The sequence below is a fragment of the Bemisia tabaci genome, chromosome 2, assembly GCF_918797505.1.
Source record: "Bemisia tabaci chromosome 2, PGI_BMITA_v3".
NCBI classification, from domain to species: Eukaryota; Metazoa; Arthropoda; class Insecta; order Hemiptera; family Aleyrodidae; genus Bemisia; species Bemisia tabaci.
In genome coordinates, this window is record NC_092794.1 from 64,168,986 (window position 1) to 64,187,855 (window position 18,870).

At 38.2% G+C, this 18,870-nt stretch overlaps 2 protein-coding genes across 2 annotated transcripts; both read right to left on the reverse strand.

The window, feature by feature from the left end:
• Nucleotides 1-1,911: 1,911 nt before the first annotated feature.
• On the reverse strand, nt 1,912-4,027 carry LOC109039648 (uncharacterized). Its single transcript, XM_019055235.2, has 2 exons — nt 3,767-4,027; nt 1,912-2,571 (listed from the first exon to the last, which is right to left on the reverse strand). The coding sequence occupies exons 1-2, from the start codon at nt 3,821-3,823 to the stop codon at nt 2,326-2,328; spliced, it is 303 nt and encodes a 100-aa protein (XP_018910780.1). The 5' UTR covers nt 3,824-4,027; the 3' UTR covers nt 1,912-2,325.
• A 7,355-nt stretch (nt 4,028-11,382) lies between these two features.
• LOC109039529 (uncharacterized) lies at nt 11,383-16,941 on the reverse strand. Its single transcript, XM_019055025.2, has 3 exons — nt 16,713-16,941; nt 14,616-15,061; nt 11,383-12,329 (listed from the first exon to the last, which is right to left on the reverse strand). Exon 2 carries the CDS (start codon nt 15,054-15,056, stop codon nt 14,631-14,633), a length of 426 nt encoding a protein of 141 aa, XP_018910570.2. The 5' UTR covers nt 15,057-15,061; nt 16,713-16,941; the 3' UTR covers nt 11,383-12,329; nt 14,616-14,630.
• Between the last annotated feature and the right edge of the window lie 1,929 nt (nt 16,942-18,870).

The following is an 18,870-nucleotide window of genomic DNA, read 5'->3' on the forward strand; positions in this document are numbered from 1 at the left end:
AACGATCATTCCCTCACCGAAAAGTATTTTGTGGCTGGGACTGGATGGTTTAGCCATTTAACACCTCATTTTCCACACGAAATGGGAGTAATTGGTAAGTTTAAAGACTTCAACCTTGGACGTCTGCAGGTAGAGGCATGAAAACTCACGGATTTACGTAAGATAATCATGCTCTTTCTTTTGAGAAGAATTTAACCCAGAATTCTTTTGTAAGCGAATTTCCAGTATTTTCCTCGTTCAATTTTTTTCCATTAAAAAATTATTTTCTCCGACTCAAAATAATTTTATGTGGAATCATTTGTTTTTTTATTTAGATATATTTTTTTCTTCGGGAAAATAATGTTCCCTTTTAATTAAAAAAATATTGGTCATCGATGGGAAAGTTGTAAATGTATTTCTTCGAATTTGAAAAAAATAAACCTGAATGAACAGCAATTGAGGGGCTAAGAGGACAAGGCGCATAAGTGCAGTTTTTGCTATTTCGAGAAATACGTGTTTGAACTTCCGAAGTTACATGGATCCTTAAGGCGAAAAGAATGTTTAAACTGACTTTTTGATGCTAAATAATTGGATTTTGGAGCGAATTTTTCACAGAATTTGCATTAAGACTAGTTTTACTTGAAATCATCAGTATTTCAATATTTTCAAACACTGCACTTCCGCGCCTTGTTCTCCAAACCCCTCAATTTTTCCCATCCAAAATAAGTCTGTGTGTTACAGGAAAAAAATCGTTTAAATTTAAAAAAATGTATTTTAATAATTTATTTTAGCGTTTTCTTCTTTTTTCAATGGAATGATAAATGATCCAAGTCAAATCCAGATGTGATTAGTGATAACTAAATTTTTTTTTTCATCATACTCGAGGAATTATTTTTCGAAAATTTTCAAAACAGCGAAAAGTTTCGGGGGAGTGACTAAGAGTAAATTGCGCACCCCTTCGCCCACTATTTTGATGATTTTCACAGGAAAATTTCTAAGGTGTAATGGAAAGAAATTGAAACTATAATATCCCATCATTTATACTTTCGAGCTTTTCCGGACAATTTATTTTGAAGTTTTGACGCCTATATTTTTCCTAGCTTTTAAGTTATTCCGGCTCAAAAAAACCCTACATGAAAGCATGAGGGCTATAATGAATTTTCTAATTTAATTTATATAGCTTTATCAATTTTTATTGAAGTGTTCTATTATTACTGACGAGAATACAACTCTTTCATTACTTTCAGATTGATCAAAAAAGTCACCAATAAAGATGATAAATTTTATGAGTAAATTTGAGTAGGAAGCATCGCTTATCTTGGAAATTATCTTGGTAGGTACATGTTAAAGAAAAGACTAACATATTAAAACGAAGGAATTATACCATACTTTCCCGCAAAGCTCTCCATTCAAGTTGCAATGACTGTATAAAAAAAACTCTCAGTTTATAATCATATCAGCAATGAAATCTCAACTCATATAATCCGTCAATTACGATCACCATCTAAAGAAATTGGTAATCATCAAGTATGATTCGCCTTCAATAGGGCTGTCGGCAAAACTGTATACATGATGGTGATCTGCGTAACTAGTTGGATCTGAGGCTCTCTTTTGACCTGTCTTCACAGGTCACAACTTCATCTTTTGGCATTAATCGCTAGCAACACGTATCGTTCGAAAGCCTGGATTTTCAAACATAAAAGAGTCAAATTCATTAACTATGTACGCAAGCTTCTCCGTTTTTCTCCCGTGATCATTCGTAAATATGTGATCAAAACATCGTAAAAATGTGATCAAAACAAAATTATACGGCCTGTGCACCTATAGCTCACTAATTTAATGAGTTCTCTATCCATTTCAACATTAGAAATACGATTAGGAAAATGTAAGGAAACTCATATTAGTAATATTAAATAAAAAGTCCATGAATAATTTCAATTTTCAATTAAAAATCTTTTATCACAAAATATAAGTCAAAGAAATATAAACTTACTTGAAGATATACACAACTTTTTTTTTTTTAAATGCAGGTGACGTTATCTTCAATATATTTTTTAATAAAAATCTGAAAGAGAAGAACATTTGACTAGAATAAGAAGAAAATTTCACTCAATATACATCCGCTTCTCATTCTTCAATCTTATCCCTGACAATAATACAAACTTTCTGTACACGCGATTTATGTGGATTGCATTTTGCAATGAGAAACTACTATTTCTGACTCATTTTGAAAAAAAACGTAAGTGCCTTTAGTTTCCCTATGGAATTAGTCGTTTCTTTTCAATGAGCTAGATGTTGTATTCCCTCTTTACAAAATAAAGTTGGTTTATATAGTTTTAAAGCATTTTATCCAAATAATTTCGTGACTTTGTTGAGGTCTTGAGGGTTAAATTTAGTGATATCCGTTATTTGCTTCATCTGCTCTTGCATCACCGTGGAGATGGCAGCTACCTTCGCCTTAGCCTCCGGGCCCAGATCTTTGTAACTTGTTAGCAGTTTCTTGATGTATGCGCCCATATCGTTCTTGGTGGTTTCACCCATTTGTTCCAAACTCTTACTTTCAATATTTTCCGAAGTACACTCGCAAACAACCTAGAACAGTCATAAAGATAGTAAGTTATTTTTTTCCCCAACACTATTACGTGTGGCACTAGGAACCCAAAAAGGGTCACAGACCAAAGTCTTGGGCGCTTCCCGTGTCTTAACTAAGTGATGTTTGGTTATTTAAAACCAAGCAATCAGCAAACAAAAAATAACAAAAATAAAATAAAATTTTAAAATACTCAAAGATAAAATAAGACGCTTAAGAATTCTTGAGCCTTGCCTAAAAATCATGGATTGACGCACGGTATGGGGGAGATGATCTGGAAGTTTAAGTTATTCAAAGTAGGCCCGATCAGTGTGTAAGGAGAGTGTGGACATCTCAGACATGGAGCGCACTCTTTGGGCACAAAAAGGGCAAATAAACTCCATACACGAAAAACACCAGAAAAATTCCACTTCCAAAATCTCTAGATTTCAAAATCAAACCGAAATGGCCAAGAACGTACATAAATGAGCGTCTCTCCGCGCAAATGGGTAAATCTATATGCAAGAACTAAGTCAAATACGAGCTTCACAAACGACGGGTGAACGACTTCACAAATCGTAAAACAAATTTCGCAGCCGCATAAACTATTTTGTCTCTCCTCTATCAACTGCTCAAAATTGAAGAATTGTTCACGAACCACTATTTTATAAACTGTTCTATACACGGAATATTCCGTCACTAAAATTTTCCCGTCAAAATCATATTAACAAAATTCAAAATTTGTCTGTCATGCCATGTACGTTTTTTTGTTTAATCACACTTGATGAGATAAATAGGAATAAATTTAGTCCAAAAAACGGTCAAGAGAGGGATCAAACCTATTATACAGTAAAGAATTACATACCTGAAATGTAAGTAAACAAAAATCGAAAAAAAAAAAAATAACTCAACGACGAAAAAAAGAGGAACTGAGAGAAGTAGACGTTCTTTGTAGGGGGAAAAGAAGAGAGGACATGGAGTAGAAAAATAATGTACTTAAAATTTTCTCAGAATTGATATTCTTTCGAATACTTATATGTCAAAACATGCATGTGATGAAACTTTCTTTTTTATACCATTATTATAAGAAACTGTGTAGTACAAAAATAACAGAAATGATTTTTACATCGTTTCGCAATCAACGTGGCATAAAAATATTATGAACACCTTGTAAAGCAGATTTTTTTCACGAAAATAATTAAAGGGTTAAAGACTTACCATTGCTACAAAGGTTGCAAGGATGAGAAGGAGCAAGAAGCTGCGGTTGAAAACCATGTTTGTATAGTAATTTGACGAATAAGTGGCTAATTCACAAAACCTGCGATACAGAATGTACAGTTCTGAGGCGGACAATGTTTTGACCGTTCATTAAGATCAATAATTTGCCGATTACATTTATACGTACTTTTATCTCTTAACTATGACCCTCGAACAACAAGTTTCGTAATAAGCAAAACTATAAACGAGTATGTTCATTGTGTTGGTCTAAGAAATTGTCGCATTGGTTTACCGTTAAAATGGCTGTATTAAAAAAAAAAAACCCGCCTTCATCATGATAGTGGAACATGTTTCCAGACTGTATCATCAAAGATATTATTTATAAATTAATTTATTTACCATATTTTTAAAAATTTTAATTCAGAAACTTGGCTTTGGTGTGTAACGTCAGCGCAAATTCAACTGCAGATAAACCATTCACGGGGGGTCAAGGCCCATTTAATCTCATGCCCGTCAATTAGTATCAATAAAAAATTGATTAAAAATATAATTAAGATATAAAATGACGTAAGACTATTTATGCACTATGCACCTTTGCAAGTAGCTTCCTCTTTGTGATGAATCCTCAATTTTCGGTGAAAACTGATGTGTAATAAAGACAGTGGATAACAGCGCAGAGGTAAGCAGTTCTGTAGGAAAGCGTATGTTTATTTTCTTTACCTTTAACGCAAAATACCCCGTTATTATTCAAAAATTGCAAAATTAACTCATAATTAAAATATTGACGTGCAAAGTTTATATTACAAATGGAAAGTTCAAATTTCCCGTTCCTGAAAAAACCACGATCAATGTACACGTAATTAGGCATTGAAATCGACCTTACATATAAATGTTCGGCAGATAACGAGAGATCGGTTGCACACAAATGTCATTCCTTTTCAGATAAGAGACACCTTTAATCCATCAAAAAAAAAACAAGGAATTACACAGAGAAATTATTCCATTGCAAAATATACCGAAATTATTGTAGCTATATATTTAACTCAAGTAGACTCACAGTTGTTTTCCCCTTTTTTAAAATTGCAATACCTTTTTGTAACTTACTGGCGCTTTCTTATCCCCCTCCTTATATTACATATGTACCTCTCTCGAAAGAAAAAGTCGGGTCAGTTTCATCTACCTTGGGATTTCTAGGGGTAATCATCAAAAAAAAAAAAAAAAAAAAAAAAAAAAAAAAAAAAAAATCCCTACCTGACACTCGCTAACCACTGGAAGAAAAGTACACATAACATAAAAACAGTAGAGCAACAATGTAAAAATTATTTTAGACATGAATGAATTCAAATACATACTGGTGCACGAGAAAATAAAGCGTATTTATCTTCGATTGCACTGTTACACGTCTATTTTCATGTTTTATTTTATTTCAGGGTTTTTCAAGAATATACTTACAGTTTTTCTGAAGAGTTTTCGGGGATTTTTAGGAATGATCTCAAATAAAGTCATCAAATATTTCGACGCGATATTTCCGTTCGTTCTTTCTTTTATTAATGCAGCTAAATAAATTTTTCGTGTTCGAATTTCTGAATCGTTGCAATAGCGATACATATTTTCCCTTTAATCAATCGTAAAAACCAGGCAAAGATTAGAAACGCCTAACTAATTTTTTTTTTTTTTAAAAAAAATAATCAAAGACAATTTCGACCCGATATTTTCGTTCATTCTAATGTCTGTATCATTTTCATCAACAAAAAATTAAACTTCGTCCGAATTTCTGAATCCTTGCAATTAAGATTAGAGGCGGACTGGCTCCTCGAAGCGGCCGGGGAAAATTATATTTTGACCGGAAAACATACAAGATTGCAAAATCTCTACAATCCTGTGATCCGAGGATTGCAAGCTCGCGGTGTGCACTGTTCGGAAATTGTGTGCACCGGGGTAGGTTCGACACCAAGAAAATACGACTTTTTCAACGACTTGAGCATGTACCGTGGTATACGCGCAATGCATGAAGTATCCTGCAGACTCGTAAGGCGCTGTAATATGCGTGGCGCGCACCGTGCTGTTTGGGTAATGCATGAAGTATCTTGCGGTCTTGTAAGGCGCTACTATGTTTTTCGCGCCGTGCGCACCAGCCCTGCGCGGCCGGCCGCACTGTGTTTGAAGTGATTATTCAAACTTGCGGCATCAGCGGTTTACAACTTATAATAATGTTTTTGTAAAGTTTGTTGGAATTACTGTTATTTCAAATATTTCAAATGATCGAATGAGACGTGTTGTGTTTTTCCATGAATTCCCGGGTGAACTGGGCCGTGTGGGGGCTGCGTATTGTCATGATGAAAAATCCATGTGCTCCTTCGTTAATCAGCAATGTAATGACGTGATTATTGGAACTACATTTTGCTTTTCGGAACTTCAATTTCTGATCAGACGTAGAAACTCTTGTGTGCATAAGGAAAATAACGATACATTCGTTGTTCCTAAACGAAATCAGACATTGTGGTTCCTAATTTCAAAACGAGGACCATTTGATCAATGAACCCTTTCGAACCATAGGTAATGGATTAGACAAAGTGGAGGTCATGGATTCGATCGAAATATATCGATCAAAAAGTAAAAACGTGAACTGATTGAAAAACTGGGAAATCTATCGAATCGACGTCGGTTTTTCAATAATTAGTGTCTATCGGTTCACGGACATGCATCGATCACAGTGGTCTTGAAGCAAAAAAAAAAAAAAAAATGCGACAAAAATGTACCCAACAACGGTTTGCAGGGGGTGAGTCTATGGCACGTGTGGACTTAAAATCGCGGAAAATCAAACTTTTGGCTGGTCATACTTTCGAGATACCGCAATTTGAAATTTTCAAAGTAAATGTTGGTTTTCTACGGATTTTGATCAGCAATTTTATATATTTGTCCATTGAATCTATGTGTTGATCGATTCACGTTTTCACTCTTTGTTCGATTCCTTTCGATCGAATACATACCCTTTCGTTACACGCAGACATTCTTATCATACTCTTTTTTTTTAACTGAACAATTCGCCTTCTGCTGCGTCTGCAGCAATTGTTGTTACGAATATGTTGTGCGCGCTGATTATAGCTGATTACATACTCGACTCTCTGAAGGCGTTTTTGTGCACAAGGAGCGCGATCTGTCGGAGAACACACGAAGTAGGGATTAATAAATTCCCTCAATCTCACTTCTGTTGTCCTCCAACAGGGTGCTCTACTTTCGCACATTAAACGCCTTCGAAGAGTTAAGTATGTAATCAGCCGAGATTAGCACGCATAATATATTCGTAACAACAATTGCTGTAGACGGAGCTGAAGGCGCATTGAAAATAGCCGCTTAAAACACGTTGAAAACCATTTATCTCTTTAATTGATATTAATACCAATAGAGAATTGTATTTTATGGTTATTTCATGAGGGATTCTGGAAAACAATTTCAACATTAACTAAAACATGAGTTATGATTGATTATCCGCAGACCGTGACAAGTTATACAATAATTAAACAAATTACACAGCGGATAACAAGGCTAATTTTCACGTAAATATCACCAAAACGTTTCGGCTGAAAAGTCAGCATTCCTCAGTTGGAAAAACAATAACAAGTTATAAAAATCTAAAAAAGTAATACTTGGTTGTACCTTTCAAAGCGAACACAACACTGTTATGCAATTTTCTCTCGGGAGAGAAAAGTATCCTCTCGGGAGAGAAAACTATTTCCTCAAGAGAGAAAAGTATTTTCTCTAGAGAGACAACTATTCTCTCAGAGAAAACTAATTTCGAACTAATAACGAATTTACTGAAGAGAGATAAGTCTCCGGGCAGGATAGTTATCACTCTGGAGGGAATAATAATTGTCCCTCCCGAGAGAATATTTTCTCTGGAGAAAATACTTGTCACTTCGGAGAGAATAGTTTTCTAGAAAATCATCGGGCCTCTGTTTAAATATTCTCTCTGGAGAAAAGTCACTTCGGAGAGAATAGTTACCTCTCAGATCGCATAACAACGGACTTTTTGCTTTCAAAGATACAGCCAAGTACAGCGTTTTTAGATTTGTACAATTTGTTACTGTTTTATCCAACGGAGGAAGGCTGACTTTTCAGCCAAAACGTTTTGGTGCTATTTACGTGACAATTATCCTTGTTACTCGATGTGTAATTTCTTTTATTAATGTATAAACTAAAACAGAAACAAAGTTTAAATGCAAAATAAAATATACCGCGATACAAATTTTCAGTCCTAAAAAGTCATTCTATAAATTTGTTGTTTCGATGTTGTTTCCAATTCGCCTTCAACTGCGTCCGCAGCAATTGTTGTTTTGAATATGTTGTGCGTGCTGATCTCGGCTGATTACATACTTGACTCTTCGAAGGCGTTTAATGTGCGAAAGTAGAGCACCCTGTTGGAGAACAACAGAAGTGAGATTGAAGGAATTTATTCTACTTCGTTTGTTCTCCGATAGACTGCGCTCCTTTAACACAAAAAACGCCTTCAGAGAGTAGAGCATGTAATCAGCTATAATCAGCACGCACAACATATTCGTAACAACAATTGCTGCAGACGCAGCAGAAGGCGAATTGTTCAGTTAAAAAAAAAAGAGTATGATAAGAAGTCTGCGTGTAACGAAAGGGTATGTATTCGATCGAAAGGAATCGAACAAAGAGTGAAAACGTGAATCGATCAACACATAGATTCAATGGACAAATATATAAAATTGCTGATCAAAATCCGTAGAAAACCAACATTTACTTTGAAAATTTCAAATTGCGGTATCTCGAAAGTATGATCAGCCAAAAGTTTGATTTTCCGCGATTTTAAGTCCACACGTACCATAGACTCACCCCTGCAAACAGTTTTTGGGTACATTTTTGTCGCATTTTTGTTTTGTTTTTTTGTTTGTTTTGCTTTTAGACCACTAAGCGTTAAGGCGGTAAAGATTTGAAAGTTTATTATTGTAACTTTTCCTGCCAATTTTTTCTCTCTCAATTATATTGTCACTGGTGTCATAAGTAGCACTGTATCATAATATTATTTTACAAGTGTTTCCATAATTAATTATATGTATAAATATGTGGTTTTCTTCTGATAGTTTACTAAAAATCTTGAATTTTTGAAAATAAAATAAAATACCAATTTCAGCAAAGAACGTCACGCTAACGCAACTGCAATCAACAACTTTTTTTTTTTTTTTTTTTTTTTTTTTTTTTTCAAAATGGTTATTAATTGGAACACATTATTAGTAATCTTAATCTTGACTTTTTAAAATTTCAAAAATGATAAACTCCTCAACTCGCACTGATGACAGCGCGAAGATACGAGTATTCGCGCTGAGAGAATGTCCGCGTTGCATCTTCCAAATTGAAGGCGCGAGGTGTGAACTAGCAATGCTCCGCTCCACGCTGCCAATGAAACATTGCTTCAATTTCGGGAGAAAAGTTTTAAAGAGAGGCCAAAATAAGTCTCTCCTATCTTGGACTGTGATGATACTAGATTTTTTTCCCCCTTTTTTTCAATTGTCGTCTGAATAGTTTTTTAAGATGTATTTGTACACCTATATCTAAAGCTTGTATGTACTGGTCCCATAACTCCTTCAGAAGAGATAGTCAGGTCAATTTGACCCAGCATGAGATTTCTAGGGGTAGTTGTAAAAAAAAATTCCCTACGTGACACTCGATTTTTACTTTATTTCAAATTGATGTCCGATTCTTTTCTTACGATGTATTTACAGACCAACGTCTTATGCACCGGTCCCATTAAACCCACGGGGTATGTGTTTCTAGCAAGCCTTGGGTAGACCAAGCTTGGGCATCTGAGAGTTAACTAACAACGTTTAACCATCCTGCTTCTACTCAAGAAGTCAAGAGCATTGAGTTTTTCATAAGTCATGGGCATTTTAGTACGTATTTTTCCAACAATGTGGAATTCTTTATTTATTAGAATGGATCTAATATCCTAAAGAGCATGGAAGGCAAGTAGGTGAAGAATAAATCATGTAAGGTAGACGGTTAAGGAGGGGGTTATTGAATTGAGGAAAGAACATTAATGAGCTTCATTTATGAACTCCTTAACTTAAGTCTCCAGTGAGTTTCTGTTTTTTTTTCTAATTATGCTCAAAAAATACGGAGATTTATAAAGATCACAATCTGTCCAGCATTCATTCAAGTTGAGTGACCTGCATGCGTTAGTCATAGACTATTCAGCATTGATGTCATTCGAATTAAAACACCATTGTCTGCTTTCAAAAGAACATTGAAATTTTTTCTCACAACCCCAGACTGATTTATTGATCACAATAGTGTATAATCGAAAAAATCAATGCTTTCACCCAGAGGAAATGGACTGCTTCGATGCCGAGCCTTTGCCACGTTTTGCGAGGAAGGCGCACTTTAATATTGATACATTGAATGGTACAGTCACTAAATCATTCAGCCAAATTAGGCAAGTATGGACGCGCATAATTGGATACTATTTTTTTAGATTAATATGACATCCATCCGCAAGGTCGTACCGTATCGAAGAAAATTGCATCTTGCGCAAGTTCACAATGGCACCGACTCCTTGCATATTTCAATGATTTTCTGAGTTCAACAGCATCAAATATGTAATGCTCTAGCTTGTTCGAATAAACATATCGACGTAAGACTCACAAACACGTATTCTGGCTTGCGACGTGCAGACTTCCTGTAATACTTTTTTTTTTAATGGAAAAACTGCTTAACGTTAATTTTTAAAAATCTCCGTGATTTTTCTTCTCCGTGCTATGTGGGAAATTTTGAAAAAACTTCAAGAAATTGTGTTAATTTGCTCTTTCAAAAAAATATACTTGAAGCAGAGATTTTTAAAAACGACAAACGATATAAGTAGTTTATGAGGTTCACCGTTGACATATACCTACTGTAAAAAAATCTCCTACCGTAAAACTCTCGTAATTACGGGCCACGTAGACTTACCGTACGCTCCGGGCTCACCGCAAGTTCCGCTTGCTCAAGCCTTAGCTTTTACTGCTCACAGCCGCTACACCGGAAACTTTCGACCAGTGAGCCCGGGACGGACAGTATTTCTACAGAGTGGAACTATGGCTTTCAAAGCGGTGGTTTTTTTCAGGGTGAAGAATTTGTTTGCGGGACACTTTTTCAAGTATGTAGGATGAAGATACAGAATGTCTTCTTGTAAAATCTACGGTGAAACGCCCAAATAACGATCTCGTTTGCCATGTTTTAAAATCTCCGCTTCCAATTTATTTTTTTTAAAGGGAACAAATCAACGTCATTCCATCCAATTTTCACGGAATTTTCCTCGCATAGAGCAAAAATATCACGGAAATTTTCAAGAATTGACGTTGAATAGTTTTCCAAATAAAATATGTATTATGTCAGGAAGTCTGCAACGTCCAAAATCGAGATACGTGGCCTGAGAGTTTCACCATCGATATTCTCCTGAGACTCATTCATTGTAAAGACTTGAATGTCATCATTTCATTGACTGTAGAGACTTGAATGCCATCATTTCATTCATTGTAAAGCTTGAATGTCATCATTTCATTCATTGTTGACACAGAGGTTAACAAAATGTATAAAAACAAAAGGAGGACTTCCTGAACTGGATTTTTAGCTTTATTTATTCAGTTTGAGGTTTGATTTTTTATAGCGGTAAGTGGTACTACATGCAAAATTATAAATCAAGTGGAATCATTGTATTATTTGATAATATTGATAAGAGGTATAATATTAATATTTTGATGAAATCAATTACGAACGAACATTGCTTTTTTTAATTTTTAATTTCCGAATGATTTGGATGTATTATATTTTCTAAATTTATAATCATCACCAACTGGTCATCGGAAATTCATTTCAGTAAAGCAAATAAATACCATGGTCAGATAAGGTACAGTATTATCCATTTAGTTTTGATTTACAACAAGAAATGATGTCAAACTAAGAATGTAACTGGATTGATATCAATGTATTTTGGTTCTATTTAATTCGTACTTAAAATAATTTATTTCACATACATTCAAATATATGGCAACAAGAAAGTCTTTCTCTGAAAAATTGATTTTTTTCTCATTACCTTTCTAAAGTCTAAAAGGAGGTCGTATTTTCCTCTCATCGTAATGAGAGCTTTTACGATCTAAATTTCCACACCATACAATTACAATCAAAACTTGGAGGGTTCTTTTATACTCACTTACACTTATTTTTGATACGTGAGATCCATCGTTAGATTTTGATTAAATTCTTTAAAGCAACAGAAAAATTGCAATAAAAAAACATCTCGTAGTTTTTGATGACTCCTCCTGAAATCTATTTGTTCTTTTTCACATTTGAAATCCGTAGGGCGAGCCGAAACAAACATACTTAACAGATCGCGTAAATTCACACCTTAAGTAGCGCAAAGCTATGTCGGCAGTATCTCTGACAAGAGGGGGTGCCGTTTGAGACTCCTTCTTCCATCACAGGATAAATGGGGTCACAAATTCTCTCCACAAGTATCATTGTAACATCTTTGGATGTGCTGGTAACAACTGTTCCATGAAAGTGACATCTGCAAAAATTGAGAGGAACTTAAAAGAAAGAGCCGAAAGCGTAGTTTTCTTAAAATTGTTGCGTGTTATATACTCTTTGCGAAGACGCCTCACACTGGGCCACTAGACTGAGTCTAAGCTAGAAGAAAACGTCACATGTTCCCTGTTCAAAATATTTTGTAAAAACCGATTTGCACGACGGAAGTTTGTACATCAAATCCTGAACGAGGTATTAACAAGTGCTTTTGACACAGATCAAGTGGAAATTGGATTATACAAAAGTCGTCATTTGTATTTTTGCCATTTGACCAATGTCAATTCTGAACACTTGTATCCTGCTCAGGAGTTGATTTTCAGACTTCTCGTCATGTGACTCGCTTTCCTCGTAAAATTTTGAAAAGTAAACACACATTTTACTACAAAATACTTTAATTCATATTTTGTCTAGACGCCCATTAAGTGACTGAAGTATTGCTAGTCTATCAAAATTCGATCAATTATCGAAACTCAGGATTTTGTTCCGTGACTTTAGTATCTTCTGATTAATTATGCGACGGCATCAGGCAAATTGTGCCTTAAGAAAGGCTCTTCTTCAAGCTGGCTAAAATAAATCATACCTACCAAACAAGCAAACAGCAGTTCTTACGTCCAGAGAGCCCGCATTACACACCCTCCACTCTTATTTCCAAAAATCCTAAATCCGGCTCAAAACCAAGTATTCCTCATTCTCGTGTGTGTCGGGTGGGGGTGGCTCTGTCTGCCCTTGTCTCACACATACAGGCAAAAGTTACCGTAATTTGGTTTTCACCCCGCTTTCGAAGCAAAACGAATTCAGCTTTGCCGTTCGATGGGTCAGTTTCGCTGGTCTCAAAATCGTGTTTTAATCATTGATTCCCGTAGATTAGCTAAGAATATACTGAGATCCGTCCAAGCAGAAACTTTCTAGGTTCAATATTAACCGAGATATCGCGCTTTGAAAAATGCTGTTAATGACATCATCCACCGCGGTAATGACACCCTTGGTTTCTTCAGTCTGCGGGAGACATACACTTGCCCACGTGAGATTTGGATAAAAGCAAGGTGGAAGAAACCAAGGCTGTCACTACGCGGTGGATGACGTCATAAACCAAATGTTTCAAAGCGCGATATCTCGCTTAATTTTAAACGTAGAAAGTTGCTGTTTGGACAGATCTTCCTATTTTTAGCCTAGGCATTAAAATACAATTATTCGACCAGCGCAATTTGATCGGAACGTGCGAAAACCGCTAATGTCCATTTTCCCAGTCTTCAGTTTTTTTGAGATGATAATACTTTTTAGAGTTGTGTGCAATCACAAAAGTGGTGTTATAATACTCGTCTTCTGGTTACTTCAATCCCAAAACGAGTCCTTTCATCACTTCAATGGTTGTATCGACTCTTTAAAAGTATTATCAACTTACAAAATCTGAAGACTGGAAAAATGGACTTTAGCGGTTTTCGCACGTCCTGATGCAATTGACATGTTTATCTGTCTCTGGTTTTAAAGGAAAATACACGGAGGAAAAAGTGTCAGGGGTTATCCCCCAAAATTGTTCTACTACCCAAAGTTGGATGAAATGGACATTTCCAATTAATTTTGGTAGCACCGCAACTCAAGTTGGGGTAGTACCGCAACATTTGGGTTAGTTACTAATTTATCGAGATACTACCACGATTAATCGGGGTATTACCACAATGGAGATGTTGCATGTGTGAGGGATTTGCGATTTGACCGCTGATTCTTATGTAAAAGTTCGCGAGAAACACGATGGTGCTACTGGTTTTCTCTGAAATCAACTCCCAAACTAAAAAAAAGCTCTTAAGTTAAGGTCAAAACGGAGGGGATATCCCACCCTACCCTGAGAGTTCACCTCTACATCAAAACAAACTCTCCATGCAAAGACAGGGAGCAAATACATTAGCAGTGATGCCGTGTTTTCAGTTTTGGAGTCCCCAAATAAAGTGGCAACCCTGCCAATGTATTTGCTCCCTATCTTTGCATGGAGAGTTTGTCTTGATGTAGAGGTGGACTCTCGGGGTAGGGTGGGATATCCCCTCCATGTTGGCCTCACTTTGAGAGCTTTTTTTGAGCTTGGGAGTTGATTTCAGAGAAAACCAGTGGCACCATCGTGTTCCTCGCGAACTTTTACATAAGAATCAATGGTCAAATCGCAAATCCCTCACACATGCAACATCTCCATTAAGTGGGAATGGCCATATCATCCAACAATTGGGACTTAACCCCCACCTCTTTTTTTCCGTGTACAGGACGGATTTCATGAACTCACCAACACGATTTCACATCAGTAGCGGAAAGTGGACCTCCTCCGCCTCTTATTAACCAAGCCGGCATCCTTGAGGAGCATGTAAATCTTATGCCTGGGGATCTTCTCAGCCTCCCGGTCGACGACGTGTTGCTCGCCGGGGGTGAACCAGCTGTTCTTGGCGAGGGCCTCGGCCACGCGAGGGTTCTTGTAGAACGGGTTGCGGAGCTCCGAGGGCAGGAGCGCCTCGTTCTCCGAGTTGACGAGCACCGCGCGGTGGGCGTAGCGCCGGTTGCCTATCTCAACAGGCGCTGCGAAGTTGTTGCGCGGGAACACCGCGGCCGGCACTTGCTGCTGCACCGGTGGCGGCGGCTGGATCGCGAACGAGAGACCGCCCTGCCCGACGCCTAGCTGCGCCGAGACGCAACCAGCAATGCTCAGCAGTAGCACCAGGAGTGGAGCCATTACTTCTGGAAAATAGAGAAATGGTTGGATCATTCGTTAGAGGAGAAAAATAACTCAAAGATGATTAAAACTTTAGGATACCGGTGATTTAAAATTCTATTTTGCCCTTTGCGTAAAATAAAATGAATTAAATAATTAATAATTTATTTTAACGATGACAACTATATTGTCCCATTTGTTCCTTCCTGCTGATTTGCAAAAAGTTATACATGGTTAATCTCGAAGAGAAGGAAAGCGATAATTATTTAATCCTATTTATTTTTTCGCAGGATGCATACTTCGACTTCCTTTAACTCGGTCTCGTTGAAAAGTGTGCATATATCTTAAGGGATCGATACACGAACATTAATGATGAGACCCCCAAGAGAGAAACAGGACACATGAGCAACCGTAGTGGATCGCACATCATTCAATGTGGTTTTGAAAGGGCAATGTATCAGTTAATATCGGACGCAGTAAATTGCTCTTTGAAAAATTCATATCAAGAACTCTTTTAAATCCTGTTTTCCTCGTCCCAAAACCACACACATCACAGGGGCGGACTGGAAGTCGAAAAGTTAGGGGGCGACCTAGATTTTGGGGGCCCCTCCTGTCGTTCGGGGGCCCCTCTAAGGAGATCCGGGGGCCCTCCCCCGGAAAATGTGGAAAATTACACACTTTTTAAACGCAATTTTATGCATTATTGGAGTCAAATTCTACAGTATTTGAACTTCAAAATAACCCATTCTCAGGATTCTTCGGGGGCCCCTTCATCACAAAAGCTTTAGACGACCTCTCGTGTCACTTAGAGAAAAATTTTCAAGGATTTTGGGACCTTTTAGTGACTGAATAGGATAAAAAAATTACAACATTACAGGGGTAAAACCATAACTCGAAAAAAATTCGTCGCGGGGGCCCCTTCGGGACCTCCGTGGCAAATTGTTAGGAGGCGATCGCCTCCCCGCCCCCATGGCCAGTCCGCCCCTGACATCAAGATAATACTTTCCACGGAGAAACGGCTTCAGTTTACAAGAGATATTAAATGTGTCGGTCCAAGTGACCGAAGTTTTTGGTCATAGGAATCGAGCTTCGACTCAGGTAACCAAAGTTCTCGTTATACCCACATGCCACACTGTAAGATCTGTATAATTTATAAAAGTCCTGGATATCTAGACAGAAGTTTGGCAGCAAGCTTTGGTCACCAGCACTAAAAATCTCGATTACTTAGTCCGAGAGCTTTGAGGCTCCTACCTCAAGGAACCTATTTAGGATCACAGTACAAACGTAGTTAGTGCTGTGCACAGGGCACTCTGCTCACTGGGCTCCTAAACTTTATTTGTTTCGGCTACAGGAAGTTCTGTTATCAGGAAACTTCAAGTTAAGTTCACAAACCACCTCGCGGCCCAACACCCCCCCCCCAGACGCCAGGCCTCAAACGGATCACCCTATACAGTAAGCTAAGGACAGAGTACTTAATGCTCACTACCGAAGTTCTATTCTCACGACAGAAACATTCTGTAAACAATAAACATAGTAAAAAAAAAGTTTTGGGGCCTTATGCACATAGTGTTCTGTTATCAGCACCAAATATTTTTTTGTGCGGCGTGGACGATTTTTCGGTTCGTTCGGTATCGGGTCGTGCTTGGGGAACTTGGGATAATTTCCCTCTAATCGTACCTGGGATGAAGCTTCCTGGAGGCGCGCGAGGGGCGGGGGTGGGGGGGGGCGCCGGGTCGGACACGGAATCACTGGGGCGTGGGGCGTCGGGTCCGGGTCCACTGGACACCACGCTGAACGTCACGTTAACTGGGCAAGATCCGTCGGAGATGGAAATTGAGCAACTACTGATTGTGAGAGGACTCCGGGTCGCGCGTCGTCGGCCCCGCGCCGCGCCCGGGCGCCCGGTGAAGGCGGGAATAGCTACCCGCTGCCCTCGACGGACGCGGCCCGGCCGCGGAATCCCCGCGCGCCAAGGCTCCCGCTCCCCAAGTTGCCAAATCACCCGAATACCCACTCAAAATCCCATCAAAATGGAGCTCTTCAATTTTGAGTACCTATATACTGAAGAGTATTGCCATCTCAATCCCTTTCACTACAGAATAAGTGTGCCGCTCTCTGATTGGACGGCTATCATGGAGCCCCAAAGTTTAACCAATGTAAACAAACCCCAGCCCCTCCGTTCCTAGTTTGGCCCAATGTAAACAAACAAGATGGCGACAAAGTTTTACAAAGCTAGACGTGATTTTGGATGCGATAGAATTTTTTCTATGATCAACACCTGAATTGAGTTCGGATCGACCTTTAATGGATATTTTTGCCGAAAATTAACCTTTGAGTGTGATTATCATTCATTTCTTAGCCGATAATACGTATTCCGCTGAGTCGGGTTTGATTACATTGGTCTAACTTTGGAGCTCCATGATAACCTAAAACTGATGAACCAATCAGAGAGCGGCATAGAAATGACAATTCTCTCCCGTATACAACTACTCTATTCAATTCAGGGTTGGATTTGTCTAGAGGACCTATGCCGCCGAGCTAAAGGAAGAACGCCGTATGAGCTCTCAGACGTTGCCACATTTCCTTCAATAAATACCTAATTCACTGAGAAAATTTTGAATATTCTCCTTCAATTTTTTCAGAAAATGTTGTCCAAAATTTTATCCAAAACGTCTGAAATTTTAAGGGAAAAAAGGCATAATTTTCCTCAAAAATACGTGTTTAATCCGGGCAATTTGGCAACTCTCGAATGTTCATACGGCGTTCTTCCTTAGCACGCAGTATGTAGGGAGAGCACGGACATGTCGAAATATGGAGCTCTTAGGGCCCTAAAGAGGGGCCAACCTAGCTTCTAACACAAAAAAAATGTCTGGATCATGATTTCCAATTTTCGGATTCCACTATCAAACAAAGATGGCCAAGAATGTTCATAAATAAGCGCATTCATCCGCAAAAATGAGTAAGTTTATGCAAAAACTAGGGCAAATTCGTGCTTTACGAACGACTGGTCGTAACACTGGATCACAATCGAACACAATGGTTGGATGATCTGAATTCCGGGTCACCAAACATGTTGATGTTAGTATTTCTCCAAAAATCTTGTTATTTCTCCGCTTGAATGATCCCTCATACCTCGTGCAATTGTCCCGACCCCAAGCCATGCGCTAGAGTCCCTTTATACCCAGAGTTAAGACAACTCGATTATCAGCTGACTGGCAGCCGGCCTTGGCTGGCCATGGAAGCCGAAACGAGTGCACCCAAACGAACGATATTGAGGGATAAGGATCAGGAATCCTGCGATGTCTGTCACACAAAAACAACAACATCAACAAAGTGATCAATTAAAAAGAAAATGAGATTGATTTGTGAATAATTTCTTAATCTATTTTCATTTTGGACCGATGGAAATAACAATTTACTCTTGATAAACCACGATTAGGTAATATTTTCATTATTCTTGTTCACATTCGAGGTACCGCCATCTTGGTGCACTCGTTTCGGCCTCCATGAGCGAGAACCAATCAGAATTGGATTTTTTTTTAGGCCACTTTCAGCCCAACCAAAAGTGAGTTGTCTTCACTCTGGGTATAAAGGGACTCTACCATGCGCCACCTTGCTCAAATGTCCTGCTTCCATGATCGAGGATGGAAACAATGAAGCGATTAACGGGGCGACGGTTGAAGCGACGACATGTCGGATCCAAGCTCAAGGAACTCTGGGGGTCGCCGCGATGGTGACAATGGTGACATAGCATACCGACGCCGACGACGCCGACGCTGGTCCGACCGGAATCAGGATGAAGAGCAAGAATCACGGGCGGCGTGTGTAACAATTA